The 13021-nt window shown below is 46.4% G+C and overlaps 1 protein-coding gene across 1 annotated transcript; it reads right to left on the bottom strand.

Moving 5' to 3' along the window:
* Nucleotides 1–1889: 1889 nt before the first annotated feature.
* Nucleotides 1890–9617, bottom strand: LOC129701214 (regulator of G-protein signaling 21-like). The gene is made up of 5 exons (XM_055642316.1): nucleotides 9248–9617; nucleotides 7198–7293; nucleotides 4766–4827; nucleotides 3908–4074; nucleotides 1890–2531 (listed from the first exon to the last, which is right to left on the bottom strand). Exons 1-5 carry the CDS (start codon nucleotides 9358–9360, stop codon nucleotides 2274–2276), a joined length of 696 nt encoding a protein of 231 aa, XP_055498291.1. The 5' UTR covers nucleotides 9361–9617; the 3' UTR covers nucleotides 1890–2273.
* Between the last annotated feature and the right edge of the window lie 3404 nt (nucleotides 9618–13021).

Raw genomic sequence — 13021 nt, 5'->3', positions numbered from 1 at the left:
TGGGCGACTGAGGAGACTACGCACGACCATACAGGCTACACCATAGCGACCATGTGGTGACAGCTTAGTCACCTGTAATCGCCTAAAAAATCACCTAAGTGGGACAGGGGCATTAGATTTAGCTCTTAGGGCTAACAGAATCAAGGAATATGGGGAGAAAGCAGGAAAGGGGTACTGAGTTTGGATTCTTTTCTTTTGTGTCCTTATGCTATATAGTGGCTCGCCACTGCTGTACACATCGTTGTACTATTGGAGTGTTAAATGCAAGGTCTGCAGTAGTACATGGATTATCCAGCAATGGGCATTGCAGTAGGTGTTGCATTGTCTGGGTCTGTGTGCCACAGTCTCCTCGATGGAGCCCCATTTGTGCATTGTCACCCTTGACCGCCCGACCCCGGTTCGCAGTCGGTTGAGACGTATCGAGTTCAGCCAGTGTTCATCAGCACCTGGTGTTAAGCCAGCCATGATCATACAGAGGGATCTGGGTATAACCGTGCATAGTTCCTTGAAGGTGGAATCTCATATAGATAGGGTGGTAAAGAAAGCTTTTGGTATGCTAGCCTTTATAAAACAGAGCATTGAGTATAGAAGCTGGGATGTAATGTTAAAATTGTACAAGGCATTGGTGAGACCAAATCTGGAGTATGGTGTACAATTTTGGTCGCCAAATTATAGGAAGGATGTCAACAAAATAGAGAGAGTACAGAGGAGATTTACTAGAATGTTGCCTGGGTTTCAACAACTAAGTTACAGAGATAGGTTGAATAAGTTAGGTCTTTATTCTCTGGAGCGCAGAAGGTTAAGGGAGGACCTGATAGAGGTCTTTAAAATGATGAGAGGGATAGACAGAGTTGATGTGGACAAGCTTTTCCCTTTGAGAATAGGGAAGATTCAAACAAGAGGACATGACTTCAGAATTAAGGGACAGAAGTTTAGGGGTAATATGAGGGGGAACTTCTTTACGCAGAGAGTGGTGGAGGTGTGGAATGAGCTCCCAGTGGAAGTGGTGGAGGCAGGTTCATTGGTATCATTTAAAAATAAATTGGATAGGCATATGGATGAGATGGGAATGGAGGGTTATGGTATGAGTGCAGGCAGGTGGGGACTAAGGGGAACAAAATTTGTTCGGCATGGACTTGTAGGGCCGAGATAGCCTGTTTCCGTGCTGTAATTGTTATATGGTTATATGGTTATATGGTTATATGGTCATATTGAATAGTGGTCCTGGCTCGAAGGCCTGAATGGCCTACTCCTGCATCTATTTTCTATGTTTCTAAATCCAGTATTTTAGCTCTCAAATTGCCAACTCTAGCACCACACAACCACAAGCAACAGCAATTCTCTGCCGGATACCGAACAGTTAGCTCGAGCGAATCTCATCATTAGTAAAGGGCCAGTCCCACTTTCACGACCTTTTTTACTCGTGGACATTTTTCATCAGGCTAGAAAAACGCCCCGACCTACTTGATGCCACGAGTCCCTACGAGTAGCATCACGGCCTGCCATGACCCACCTACGACTACATAGGACCTCGTGCCGACCATGCTGCGAGTATGAGTCAAGGGCAAACTCGGCAGAGGTCGTGGATTAGGTCGTGAAGGTGGGGCAGGCCCTTTACACACTGAAAATCTGTCAGATTTAGAGACCGTTTAAAAATACAACTAGAGGAAACCAATCCAGTGAATAAAGGTAACAAATATTAAAAATAATTTTCCATTTATTGAGGAATAATGACTTCTTTGGACCTTCATTTCATAGTTCTTAATAAGACAGACACACGCGACCACACGCGCCCACACGCACCCACACACACACACACGCCCACACACACACACACACACACACACACACACACACACGCCCCCACACACACACACACGCGCCACACACACACACACACACACACACACACACACACACACAATATATTAAATATCTTAATACATCAAAACCAGAATAATTTACACAGATTTACAAATAAGTAGGTTCTCAAAACCTTCATTAAATTAACAGCGCATTAAAAAAAAAAGACATCAAATATGATTCGTTCAACGTTTTTGAATGGATCCAATACCAAAGTGATTAGCATTGTAGGCAACAACGTGACCAGATTTATGGAAGATGGAAGTGCTGGAGTAACTCAGCGGGTCAGGCAGCATCTCTGGAGAGAAGGAACGGGTGACGTTTTGGGTCGAGACCCTTCTTCAGAGATCTGTGGATCTGGAATGTCTGGCGGACTGACAACATCTCTTTGAAGACTAGATTGTGTCCACCTATAGCCAGTATGTGAAGTCAGACTGGGCTTGTAAGACCCCGATGGATGTAAAGGAATGTGATCTCCGTCTGGGGCCACAGTTGTGGGCCTCGCTCTCCAGGAGCAGATCTTGGTAGAGCTTCGACTTGAGGAACCTGGGATAGGAGTCCTTCTCCATCAACGTGTGCACCTTCTTCTGTGCCAAGTCAAAGCAAGACAGGGTCGGCCTCACTATGTTCTTCTTCGTCACCTCTTTGGTATGGAAATCAAGGTTCACCTTGTTATAAAAAGAGTAATGGCAACAGTTAGATATTGTTTGCAGCAAAAAGCACTGCATTAAAATTAACTCCAACTACATCAAGTATACTCGACATTGGACATTCAGCACGGTGGCGCAGTGGTAGAGTTGCTGCCTTAAGGGCCTGTCCCACCTGGGCGTCATTGTACATCACAAAATCCTGCGACGCCGCGCGTCATTGCCTATGTCATCGCGCACCATGCGCGCATCACATCGCGCGCGTCGTGCATCGTGACGCGTAAATGATGTCGCGTAATTTTACGCGCAAATGACGGCCAAGTTGGGCAGGCCTTTTACAGCGCTTGCAGCGCCGGTGTCCACAGGCGCTTGGCGGTACGGAGTTTGTATTTTCTCCGAGATCTCCGGTTTCCTCCCACACTCCAAAGATGTATGGTATGTGGGTTATGTGTAAGAAAGAACTGCAGATGCTGGTTTAAATCGAAGGTAGACACAAAATACTGGAGAGGCAGCATCTCTGGAGAGAAGGAATGGGCGACGTTTCGGGTCGAGACCCTTCTTTAGACTAGTATATATACGTTAAATGGCTTGGTGTAAGTGTTAATTGTACCTAGTGTGTGTAGGATAGTGTTAATGAGTGCGGGGATCGCTGGTCGGTGCCGACACTGTGGGCCGGATGGCCTGATTCCGCCCTGTATCTCTCAACTTTAAAAAATATATAATTGTACCAAGGTACAAAGGGAGTGGTCCTAACCTGCCATCTACCTCATTGGAGACTTTTGGACTATTTACAATCAGACCTTGTCTTGCACTAAACGTTATTCCCTATATCCTGAATCTGTACACTGTGGACTGGTTGATTGTATGAGCAACAGTTTTCCTGTTGGCTGGTTAGCACGCAACAAAAAAGCTTTTCACTGAACCTCGCTACAGGTGACCGTAAACTAAACCAAACTAAACTCGTTTTTGTGCTTGCATTAAAACACATTGTTCAACTTTTATCAAATATGACACTCATATGTTAACCTCAGCCTCCCAACAAAGTCTTCAACCCCATTTACCCCAAACAGAATGATTTACACAAGTCATAGAATAATAGAACGTGGGACCACCCGGAGAAAACCCACACGCTCACAGGGAGAACATGCAACCTCCACATAGACAGCATCTGAAGTCAAGAAAGAACCTGGGTCTTGATTGGAAAGAGTGTCCGTCTGGGCTTCTGGGGGGGAGGGGAGGCAGGAGAATGGGGTTGGGAAGGAGAGATTGGCCAGTCATGAATGAATGGCGGGTTAGACTGAATGGGCCGAATGGCCTCTCTGCTTCTATGACTTATGAACTCTACTGCTGCGCCACTGTGCCGGCCTGTGACCTGTTGATATAAAACATGGGCTTACCTCTTTGGGAGCATCTGTGCTGATGAAATCAGAGTAGATTTTCTTCGCTTTAGAGGAGAGCTTTGAGAGTGTCTTGGTTTTGCGGTAGTTCTCACATGCTAACCAGAAGTCAATGTTCTCCTCACTGTGTTCGGACTGAAGGAAAGCTCGAAAGAGGTTCAGGCCAGCTTGAGGAGAGAGCATAACGTGCCGTAAGTATCAATGCAGCCCGATTAACCACACCGGCTAGTTCTCGTCATTTAAATTACAACTTCATCAACAAAAATGGGCGGCACAGTGGCGTGGCGGGTAGAGCTGCTGCCTCACAGCACCAGAGACCCAGGTTCCATCCTGAAATCGGGTGGTATCTCTGTGTGGAGTTTGCACGTTCTCCCTGTGAACGCGTGGTTTTCTTCCGGTTTTTCTCCTACATCCCAAAGACGTGCGGGTTTGTAGGTTAATCGGCCCTCTGTAAATTGCCCCTTAGTGTGTAGGGAGTGGATGAGAAAGTGGGATGACATAGCAATGAATGGGACTCAGTGGGCCAAAGGGCTTGTTTCCATGCTGTATCTTTCAATGAACTAATCAGATGGGGCAGGGTAGGGGCTCCGAGTGGTCTACTACTGCTTTATTTTCTTATGCCCCATATAATCAATGGAGATAGACACAAAATGCTGGAGTAACTCAGCAGGTCAGGCAGCATCTCTGGAGCGAAGGAATGGGTGATGTTATAGGTGACGGAACAGTAGTCTGAGGAGGGTTTCGACCTGAAACGCCACCTATTCCTTTTCTCCAGAGATGCTGCCTGACCCGCTTAGTTACTCCAGTGTCGTTTGACCACATTTGATGCAATATTCAGCAATGCGCTGTGATACTTACATTTATGAACTAAAAGTTTATTCAGACATTCACCCCACTTCGAATGTTCATCGAGACACGTGCTGAAGAAGAAAGGAAAATAATTTCAATTCAACCTGTACAAGACATTGGTGAAGCCACATTTAGAGTATTGTGTTCAGTTCTGGTCACCACATTATAGGAATTATCATCAAAGACCCACACCATCCTGGCCACACACTCATCTCCCTGCTACCTTCAGGTAGACAGATCAGGAGCCCGAAGACTGCAACATTCAGGTTCAGGAATAGCTACTTCCCCACAGCGATCAGGCTATTAAACCTGGCTCGGACAAAACTCTGATTATTAATAACCCATTATCTGTTATTTGCACTTTATCAGCTTATTTATTCATGTGTGTATATATTTATATTATGATATATGGACACACTGATCTGTTTTGTAGTAAATGCCTACTTTGTTCTGTGTGCTGAAGCAAAGCAAGAATTTCATTGTCCTATCAGGGACACATGACAATAAACTCACTTGAACTTGAACTTGGAAAGATGTGGTCAAGCTGGAAAGAGCGCAGAGAAGATTTACGAGGATGTTGCAGGGCTCGAGGGCCTGTGAGATTGAGTAGGCTGGGTCTCTATTCCTTGGAGCGCAGGAGGATGAGGGGTGATCTTATAGAGGTGTACAAAATCATGAGAGGAATAGATCGCGTAGACACACAGAGTCTCTTGCCCAGAGTAGGGGAATCAAGAACCTGAGGACATGGGTTTAAGGTGAGGGGGGAAGATTTAATTGGGAACCTTTTTCCCCAACTGTGTGTCAGGGGTTATGGGGAGAAGGCAGGAGAATGGTGTTGAGAGGGAAAGATAGCTCAGCCATGATTGAATGGCGAAGTAGACTTGATGGGCTAAATGGCCTAATTCTGCTCCTAAAACTCATGAATTTATGGCTCCATAAACAAACTAGTCAGTTGATTTTTTTTCGCATTTAACAAGATAAAACCAATTGACGTGAGTGCTGGCACAAACAAAAGCAGTTGTTTGCAGCTTGTGTTTCAGCGAGTTTGTTGATGCGAATGGAAAGTTTCCTGTGCGGTTGTGTGCTGCAGAAACATCTGAGCTCTTCTGCATTCCCTCAGCCACCACAACAACTCCTTACCCGAGAGCAACCTGAAACCACTGTCAGACTCGTTTGCAAAAGCGGAGGCTGAGCCCTGCTGCTCACAGCACGGACCTGGCAAACTAGCACGCTCACCTTAAACCCACAAACCAAGAAAGGGCTCTGGCCAGCAAGTGAGACCAACCCAAAGCTCTGTGAATTTGGAAACAGGCAAGCTAAGTTCCCAATTCCTGCATCTCTCTCTCTCTCTCTCCCTCCTCAATATTTCATTCCGAAACGCCGTGGAAAGCATTTTATCGGCATGCATCACGGCACGGTTTGGGAACAGCTCCATCCAACAGCGCAAGAAATTGTGGACGCAGCCCAGACCATCGGGCAAAACAACACCCCTTCCATCGACTCGATCTACATTTCACGCTGTCTCTGTAAGGCCAGCAGCATAATTAAGGACCAGTCTCATCTCAGTCACTCCCTCTTCTCCCCTTCCCATCAGGCAAGAGGTATGGTATGGAATTTTGAAAACGCACACCTCCAGATTCAGGGACAGTTTCTTCCCAGCTGTTATCAGACAACTGAACCATCCTATCACCAACTAGAGAGCGGTCCTGAGCTACTATCTACCTCATTGAAGACCCTCAGACAATCATTAATTATTCTTTATTGGACTTCATCTTGCACTAAACGATATTCCCTTTATCATGTAGCTGTACACTGTGGACGGCTCGATTGTAATCACGTTCCACTGACTGGTTAACATGCAACTCATGTTTTTCACTGTACCTCTGTACACGTGACCATAATAAACTAAACTAAACCACACTCTGTAGTAAAAACTTGCCCCGCACATCTCCTTTAAACCTGTCCTCTTTGACTTTAAATCTATGCCCTCTAGTCCTTGACATTTTCACCCTGGGAGAAAGGTTCTGACTGTGTGACTTATCCATTCCTCTAGTCATGTTATAAACATCTATCAGGTCTCCCCTCAACCTCTGAAGCTCCAGGAAAAACAATCCAAGTTTGCCCCAACCGCTTCTTTTGGATAAACCCTCAAATCCAGGCGTCACTCCGGTAAACATCTGCACCCTTTGCAAAGCCCCCACATCCTTCTTGTAAAGGTGCAACCATTTCTGAATCAGCAGGATTTTAATTTTAAGCCTGTCGTAAATAAATCCTGCCAGGGGGAGAAATCTTAAAAGCAGCTAAGATTCAGGAGAACGCTATCCAATTCCTTACAAACACAATTGTTTAACAACATTCAATGATATTTGTGCCAATATTAATGATTTGCGGTTCGGCCAGCAGTGACAGGCACATATATCTCGGATTTTGGCAAAACTCACTAGGTTTTTTCAGGCTTGCGGAACAAAGGCACCAGGATTTCACGGGAGTCGGCCTTGTGCAGCAGTAGGCTTAATCGATGCCGCTTGTCTTTGTGCCTGCAACATACAACATTAGAACGTCTTGTTGAGTAACAGCCTGGAAATAATGAGGGGATTACAGTGTGTGTGTGTGTGTGTGTGTGTGTGTGTGTGTGTGTGTGTGTGTGTGTGTGTGTGTGTGTGTGTGTGTGTGTGTGTGTGTGTGTGTGTGTGTGTGTGTGTGTGTGTGTGTGTATGTGTGTGTGTGTGTGTGTGTGTGTGTGTGTGTGTGTGTGTGTGTGTGTGTGTGTGTGTGTGTGTGTGTATGTGTGTGTGTGTGTGTGCGTATGCGTGTGTGTGTGCCTGTTCGTGTGTGTGTGTGCGCCTATGCGTGTGTGTGTGTGTGTCTGTATGTGTGTGTGTGTGTCTGTAGTTGTCTGTGTGTGTGTCTGTAATTGTCTGTGTGTATGTGTCTGTATTTGAGTGTGGGTGTCTGTGTGTGTGTGTGTCTGTGTGTGAGTGTTTCCTCTCTCCCCACAACCCCACCTCCAAGAAAAGAAGTATGCAGGTTAATGATACATTAACAGTTTGTTATTTACAGACATATGGTTTTCGAGATCAACTATATTTTAAAATGAATTCAACTATTTTTTTAACCCCTATAAGGAAACTGGCAGATTGATAGCAAGTCTGGGTTCAGCTTCGACCTGAAATGTTGACCCCGTTTCCTTTCCCACAGGAGAGATGGGGGGTATATAAAATTGGAGAATTCCACACCAATATGGATGCTTGTAAGTTATCCAAGTGGAATATGAGGTGCAATTCCTCCTTGTTATATCCTGCCCTATTCTTTCCGCACATAAATCAAAAGCAAGCACCAATGGACAGATAATAAAAAGACTAACACTACTTGCACCTAACTGGCCATTTAGAGTAGGACCAAGGAACTGCAAATTGCTGGATAAACTCAGCAGGTCGGCCAGCATCTCTGGAGAACATGGATAGGTGACGTTTAGGGTGGGGACCCTTCCGTGCTGTGTGACTCAATGACTCTAAAATCTGTATCCAGCTGGTTTTTGGACAGACGAGAATATTCTCAAAGATAGACACCTGATTGACAAATAAAAGTGCACTGGAGTAACTCAGCAGGACAAGCAGCATCTCTGCAGAACATGGATAGGAGACGTTTCGGGTCAGGAATTTTCTTCAGACAGAGGATAACCTCTTTAAGGTAAGTATACCTTGAGAGATTGGTTGAAGAAGTCTGAAGAAGGGTCCCGACCTGAAACCTCACCTATCCATGTTCTCCAGTGATGCGCTGAGATACTCCAGCACTCTGTGACTCTCATTACAAGTATCCAAATCAACTGAACTCACACTTCGGTTTACAGCAGTATTAATTGTTAGCCTTGTAACTAATATCACACAATGTTTAATGGAAACATTCATTTTCTCAATATTAATTATTTAAAAAGACACAAAAAAGACTTTAAGAAATGTCATAAAATGTGCCTAAAAGTTGCACAGGTGTAGAACACGACTGTCGAAATAGCATTTACCATGGCAAAAAAAATATTAATATCATAACGTAATTCCAAAAATGACCAGATATACGTGGAACTGGTTTAGTGTGCTTGTATGCTAAATTGCACTTCAAATATAGTCACAAAGTGCTGGAGTAACTCAGCGGGTCATGCAGCCTCTCTGGAGAACATAGGCATGTTAGCCTGCCTGACCCGCTGAGTTACTCCAGCTTTTTGTGTCTACCTTAGATAGGTGACATTTCGGGTCGGGATCCTTCTTCAGACTGAAGGTCTGAATCTGAAGGTCTGAAGTCTACTCTTCAGGCTGAAGAAGGGTCTCGACCCGAATCGTCACCCATTCCTTCTCTCCAGAGATGCGTGCCTGTCCCAGCTGAGTGACTCCAGCATTTTGTGTCTATCTTTGGGCCATCAATGGCATTGAATTCCCGTCAGAAGTATCTCCAGCGAGCACAATATTCTCTGGCAAACCCCTCCCTCTGGGACCTTACCTGTTATTATTTTCCATTGTCCCTTCTTGCTTCTGGGGCTTGGTGATCTGATAAGGTTCCTCCTTGGGGGCTGACAGGTTTAGCTGTGGGAACAGGTAGAGCACGGTTTGCATCGCCCGGCTGGGACTTTGAGTCGGGCTGACAACAAATGCACAATGGTCCCCACTGCTGCCGGGGGCAGGTTTAAGAAGAGCCGGCTCCTGCTGCAAGAACCAGTGCAATCTAATTGGCCGTGGGGATTATATGCCCTCCCACACGCTTGCATTGTGGCCTCAGCAGCGCTACGTTGAATCGCTGCTAATTTACTGTTTACTGCCAACCGCAGACTGCATTTAGCTGCTCAGCCTTTGACGTCAACAGTTAAAAATACCCCACAGATCCAGCCCAGTTGAGACGCGAACTGCTTCTTGATAAAGACCTGCCTAAGCAAAAGCAACCGTTGTCTTTGGAGATCCGACGCCTCCTCGTTGAATCGAGGACTTGCAAGAGTCTGGTCAACCAAGGGGCTCCACGCAAGGGGGTCTGTCTGTCCTTGGGCCATTGCCTTTGTTGACCTGCTGATGGGTCAATGGTTTCAGCAGCATATCTTGCAGTCCCCAGGTGTAGGAGAACCAGACAGGAAGCAGACATTTAGTGGGAGAGATATTTGTGGTTCTTGTCAATGTCCCAATGAGATTCAGATAGCTGGTTCCTGCCGTGGTTACATCCATGGCATTAAATGCCACATGCGAATGCTGTGGCATTTTCAACTGTGCTTTATTTTTCCACATTTCACTTCATCCTTGCAAAGTTTTAGGACACTGATGATACTTGTACAGTTACACGTTGAGGACAATCAGGTTTACTGATGCATCAGCATTTTTCAGATTCACACAGATTGAGTGGTGAATCTCTGGAACTCTCCCTGCGACACAGAGGGGGGGGGGGGGGGGGGGGGACCGTAGTGATTGGCAGTCACCGAGGTACATTGAGGCCAGTTCATTGGCTATATTTAAGAGGGAGTTGGTAGATGTGGCCGATGCTGAGTGCTAAGGGGATCGAGGGGGTATGGGCAATTTTCACCACCCTCTGCAATGCCTTCCGGTCGGAGACAGAGCAGTTGCCATACCATACTGTGATGCAGTTGGTAAGGATGCTCTCGATGGTGCAGCGGTAGAAGTTCACCAGGATCTGCAGGGACCTACAGAAGAAGAGACGCTGGTGAGAGTTGAGGTATTGTGGGTCCAAGAGAGGTCATCAGCCATGATCATCATATGTGGATGGGGGGTTGAATGGCGGTGCAGGCTCGAAGGGCCGAATGGCCTACTCCCCTGCCACCTAATTTCTATGCCAATCACTATGAGCTCATTTTGATGATGAAGTGCATGCAGGTGTGCAGTCATAGGTCTTGAAGGGAGTAGACCCCAGTAAGATCCTAACGCCGGTAGGAGCAGAATTAGGCCAACCTCACAGACTGGGTCCATCAAGTCCAGTACTCTGCCATTCAAAATAGACGTGATCCTAAGGATCTAGAATGAGGCCAATCCCCATCTCTCAACCCATTCAATCTGGCTCTTTTCCCTCACTTCCCACTCTTCTTCTAAACCTGAAACATATAAGATTGTTAAGGGTTTGGACACGCTAGAGGCAGGAAAAATGTTCCCGATGTTGGGGGAGTCCAGAACCAGGGGCCAAAGTTTAAGAATAAGGAGTAAGCCATTTAGAACGGAGACGAGGAAACACTTTTTCGCACAGAGAGTGGTGAGTCTGTGGAATTCTATGCCTCAGAGGGCGGTAGAGGCAGGTTCTCTGGATGCTTTCAAGAAAGAGCTAGATATGGCTCTTAAAAATAGTGGAGTCAGGGGATATGGGGAGAAGGCAGGAACGGGGTACTGATTGGGGATGGTCAGCCATGATCACATTGAATGGCAGTGCTGGATCGAAGGGCCGAATGGCCTACTCCTGCACCTATTGTCTGTTGTCTATTGTCTATTAACATAATCAAGAATCATTCCTCACTAAAAAATATCCATTGATGGCCTCCACCACTATCTGTGGCAATGAATTCCGCAAATTCACCACCCTCTGGCAAAATAAATTCCTCTCATCTCCTTTCTGAAGGCACATCCTAAGTTAAGGACCCTCTACCACTGGACACTGAGCAGCGGGAGACATGGGCATGACGGGCCGAAGGGCTTGCTTTCAAGAGTCAAGAGAGTCAAGAGTGTTTTATTGTCATATGTCCCAGATAGGACAATGAAATTCTAACTTACTGCAGCACCACAGAATATGTACACATAGTACATAACGGAAGAAAAAAAGTTCAATAGACAGTAGGTGCAGGAGTAGGCCATTCGGCCCTTCGAGCCAACACCGCCATTCAATGTGATCATGGCTGATCATGCCTAATCGGTACCCTGTTCCAGCCTTCTCCCCATATCCCCTGACTCCGCTATCTTTAAGAGCCCTATCTAGCTCTCTCTTGAAAGTATCCAGAGAACCGGCCTCCACTGCCCTCTGAGGAAGAGAATTCCACACTCACAACTCTCTGTGAGAAAAAGTGTTTTCCCGTCTCTGTTCTAAATGGCTGTGTGTGTATATATATACACATGACCACATACTCAACAAATATAGTGCAATAATAATAATAGTCCGTTGTAGTTCAGAGATAATTTGTTGTCGTATTTAATAGCCTAATGGCTGTAGGGAAGAAGCTGTTCCTGAACCTGGACGTTACAGTTTTCAGGCTCCTGTACCTTCTTCCCGACGGCAATGGTGAAATGAGTGAAATGGTGAAATGGCCAGGATGGTGTGGGTCTTTGATGATGTTGGCTGCCTTTTTGAGGCAGCGACTTTGATAGGATCCCTTTATGCGATGCTATGACTTTCAGACCATTTTGAACCAATGGATCAACGAAGGGCAGACCAGGAACTTGTGAAGTTAGTGTTAGCAAGATGAGGCTGGAGGAGGTGATGAGGATAGATGACCAAAAGGAACGAGGTTAGTCTAGATATGTTAGATTGTAATGTGGCGACATTAGCAGAGAGGGGACCGACACTGTGGCACAGCAGGTAGAGCCGGGTTCGATCCTGACCTTGGGTGCTGACCTGTGAAGTTTGCTCGTTATCCCTGTAACAGCGTGGGTTTCCTCCGGGTGCTCCACTTTCCTCCCACATCCCAAAGACGTACAGGTTTGTCGGTTAATTGGCCCTCTGTAAATTGTCCCCAGTGTGTAGGGTGGATGAGAAAGTGGGGTAACATAGAACTAGTGTGAATGGGTGATCGATGGGCAGCATGGACTTGGTGGGCCGAAGGGCCTTTTGTCATGCTGTATCTCTAAACCAAGGTTCGACAACCTTGTTCTGCATAGGGGCCGGGACACATGTCTGTGAGCGGATGGTGGGCCACATCTATCACGTGTACACATGGATCCCGCTCCCATCCCGCCCCCATCCCGCCACGGATGGCAGGCATCAAATCACGTGTTCACAAAGGGTAGACAAAAATGCTGGAGAAACTCAGCGGGTGAGGCAGCCTCATGCAATCCTTGCATCTCACCCGCTGAGTTTCTCCAGCATTTTTGTCTACCTTCGATTTTTCCAGCATCTGCAGTTCTTTCTTAAACGTGTTCACAGAAGGTGCGCGGACGTGCCAGCGGCTTTGCGCAGGATACGGTACAGCCAGAGCTCGGCCGCGCTCGGTGGGCCGGATGATTACGGGGGATAAAATCCGCCTGCGGGCCGGATGATTTCGGGTTAAGGGCTGCATTCGGCCGTAGGTAGCCGACCCCTGCT

This window comes from Leucoraja erinacea, chromosome 10 (genome assembly GCF_028641065.1).
Source record: "Leucoraja erinacea ecotype New England chromosome 10, Leri_hhj_1, whole genome shotgun sequence".
Taxonomy (NCBI): Eukaryota; Metazoa; Chordata; class Chondrichthyes; order Rajiformes; family Rajidae; genus Leucoraja; species Leucoraja erinaceus.
Note: the sequence above shows the minus strand (reverse complement) of the source record. Positions and strands in the feature narration are given on the sequence as shown.

Bases quoted from the DNA above. Each gene is read 5' to 3' on its own strand.
- LOC129701214 (XM_055642316.1), bottom strand. From the start codon at position 9,360: ATGCAAACCGTGCTCTACCTGTTCCCACAGCTAAACCTGTCAGCCCCC. The intron at 7,294-9,247 runs GTAAGGTCCCAG...TGTATGTTGCAG, and splicing joins ACAATGGAAAATAATAACAG to GCACAAAGACAAGCGGCATC. The intron at 4,075-4,765 runs GTAAGTATCACA...TCTCTCCTCAAG, and splicing joins TAAACTTTTAGTTCATAAAT to CTGGCCTGAACCTCTTTCGA.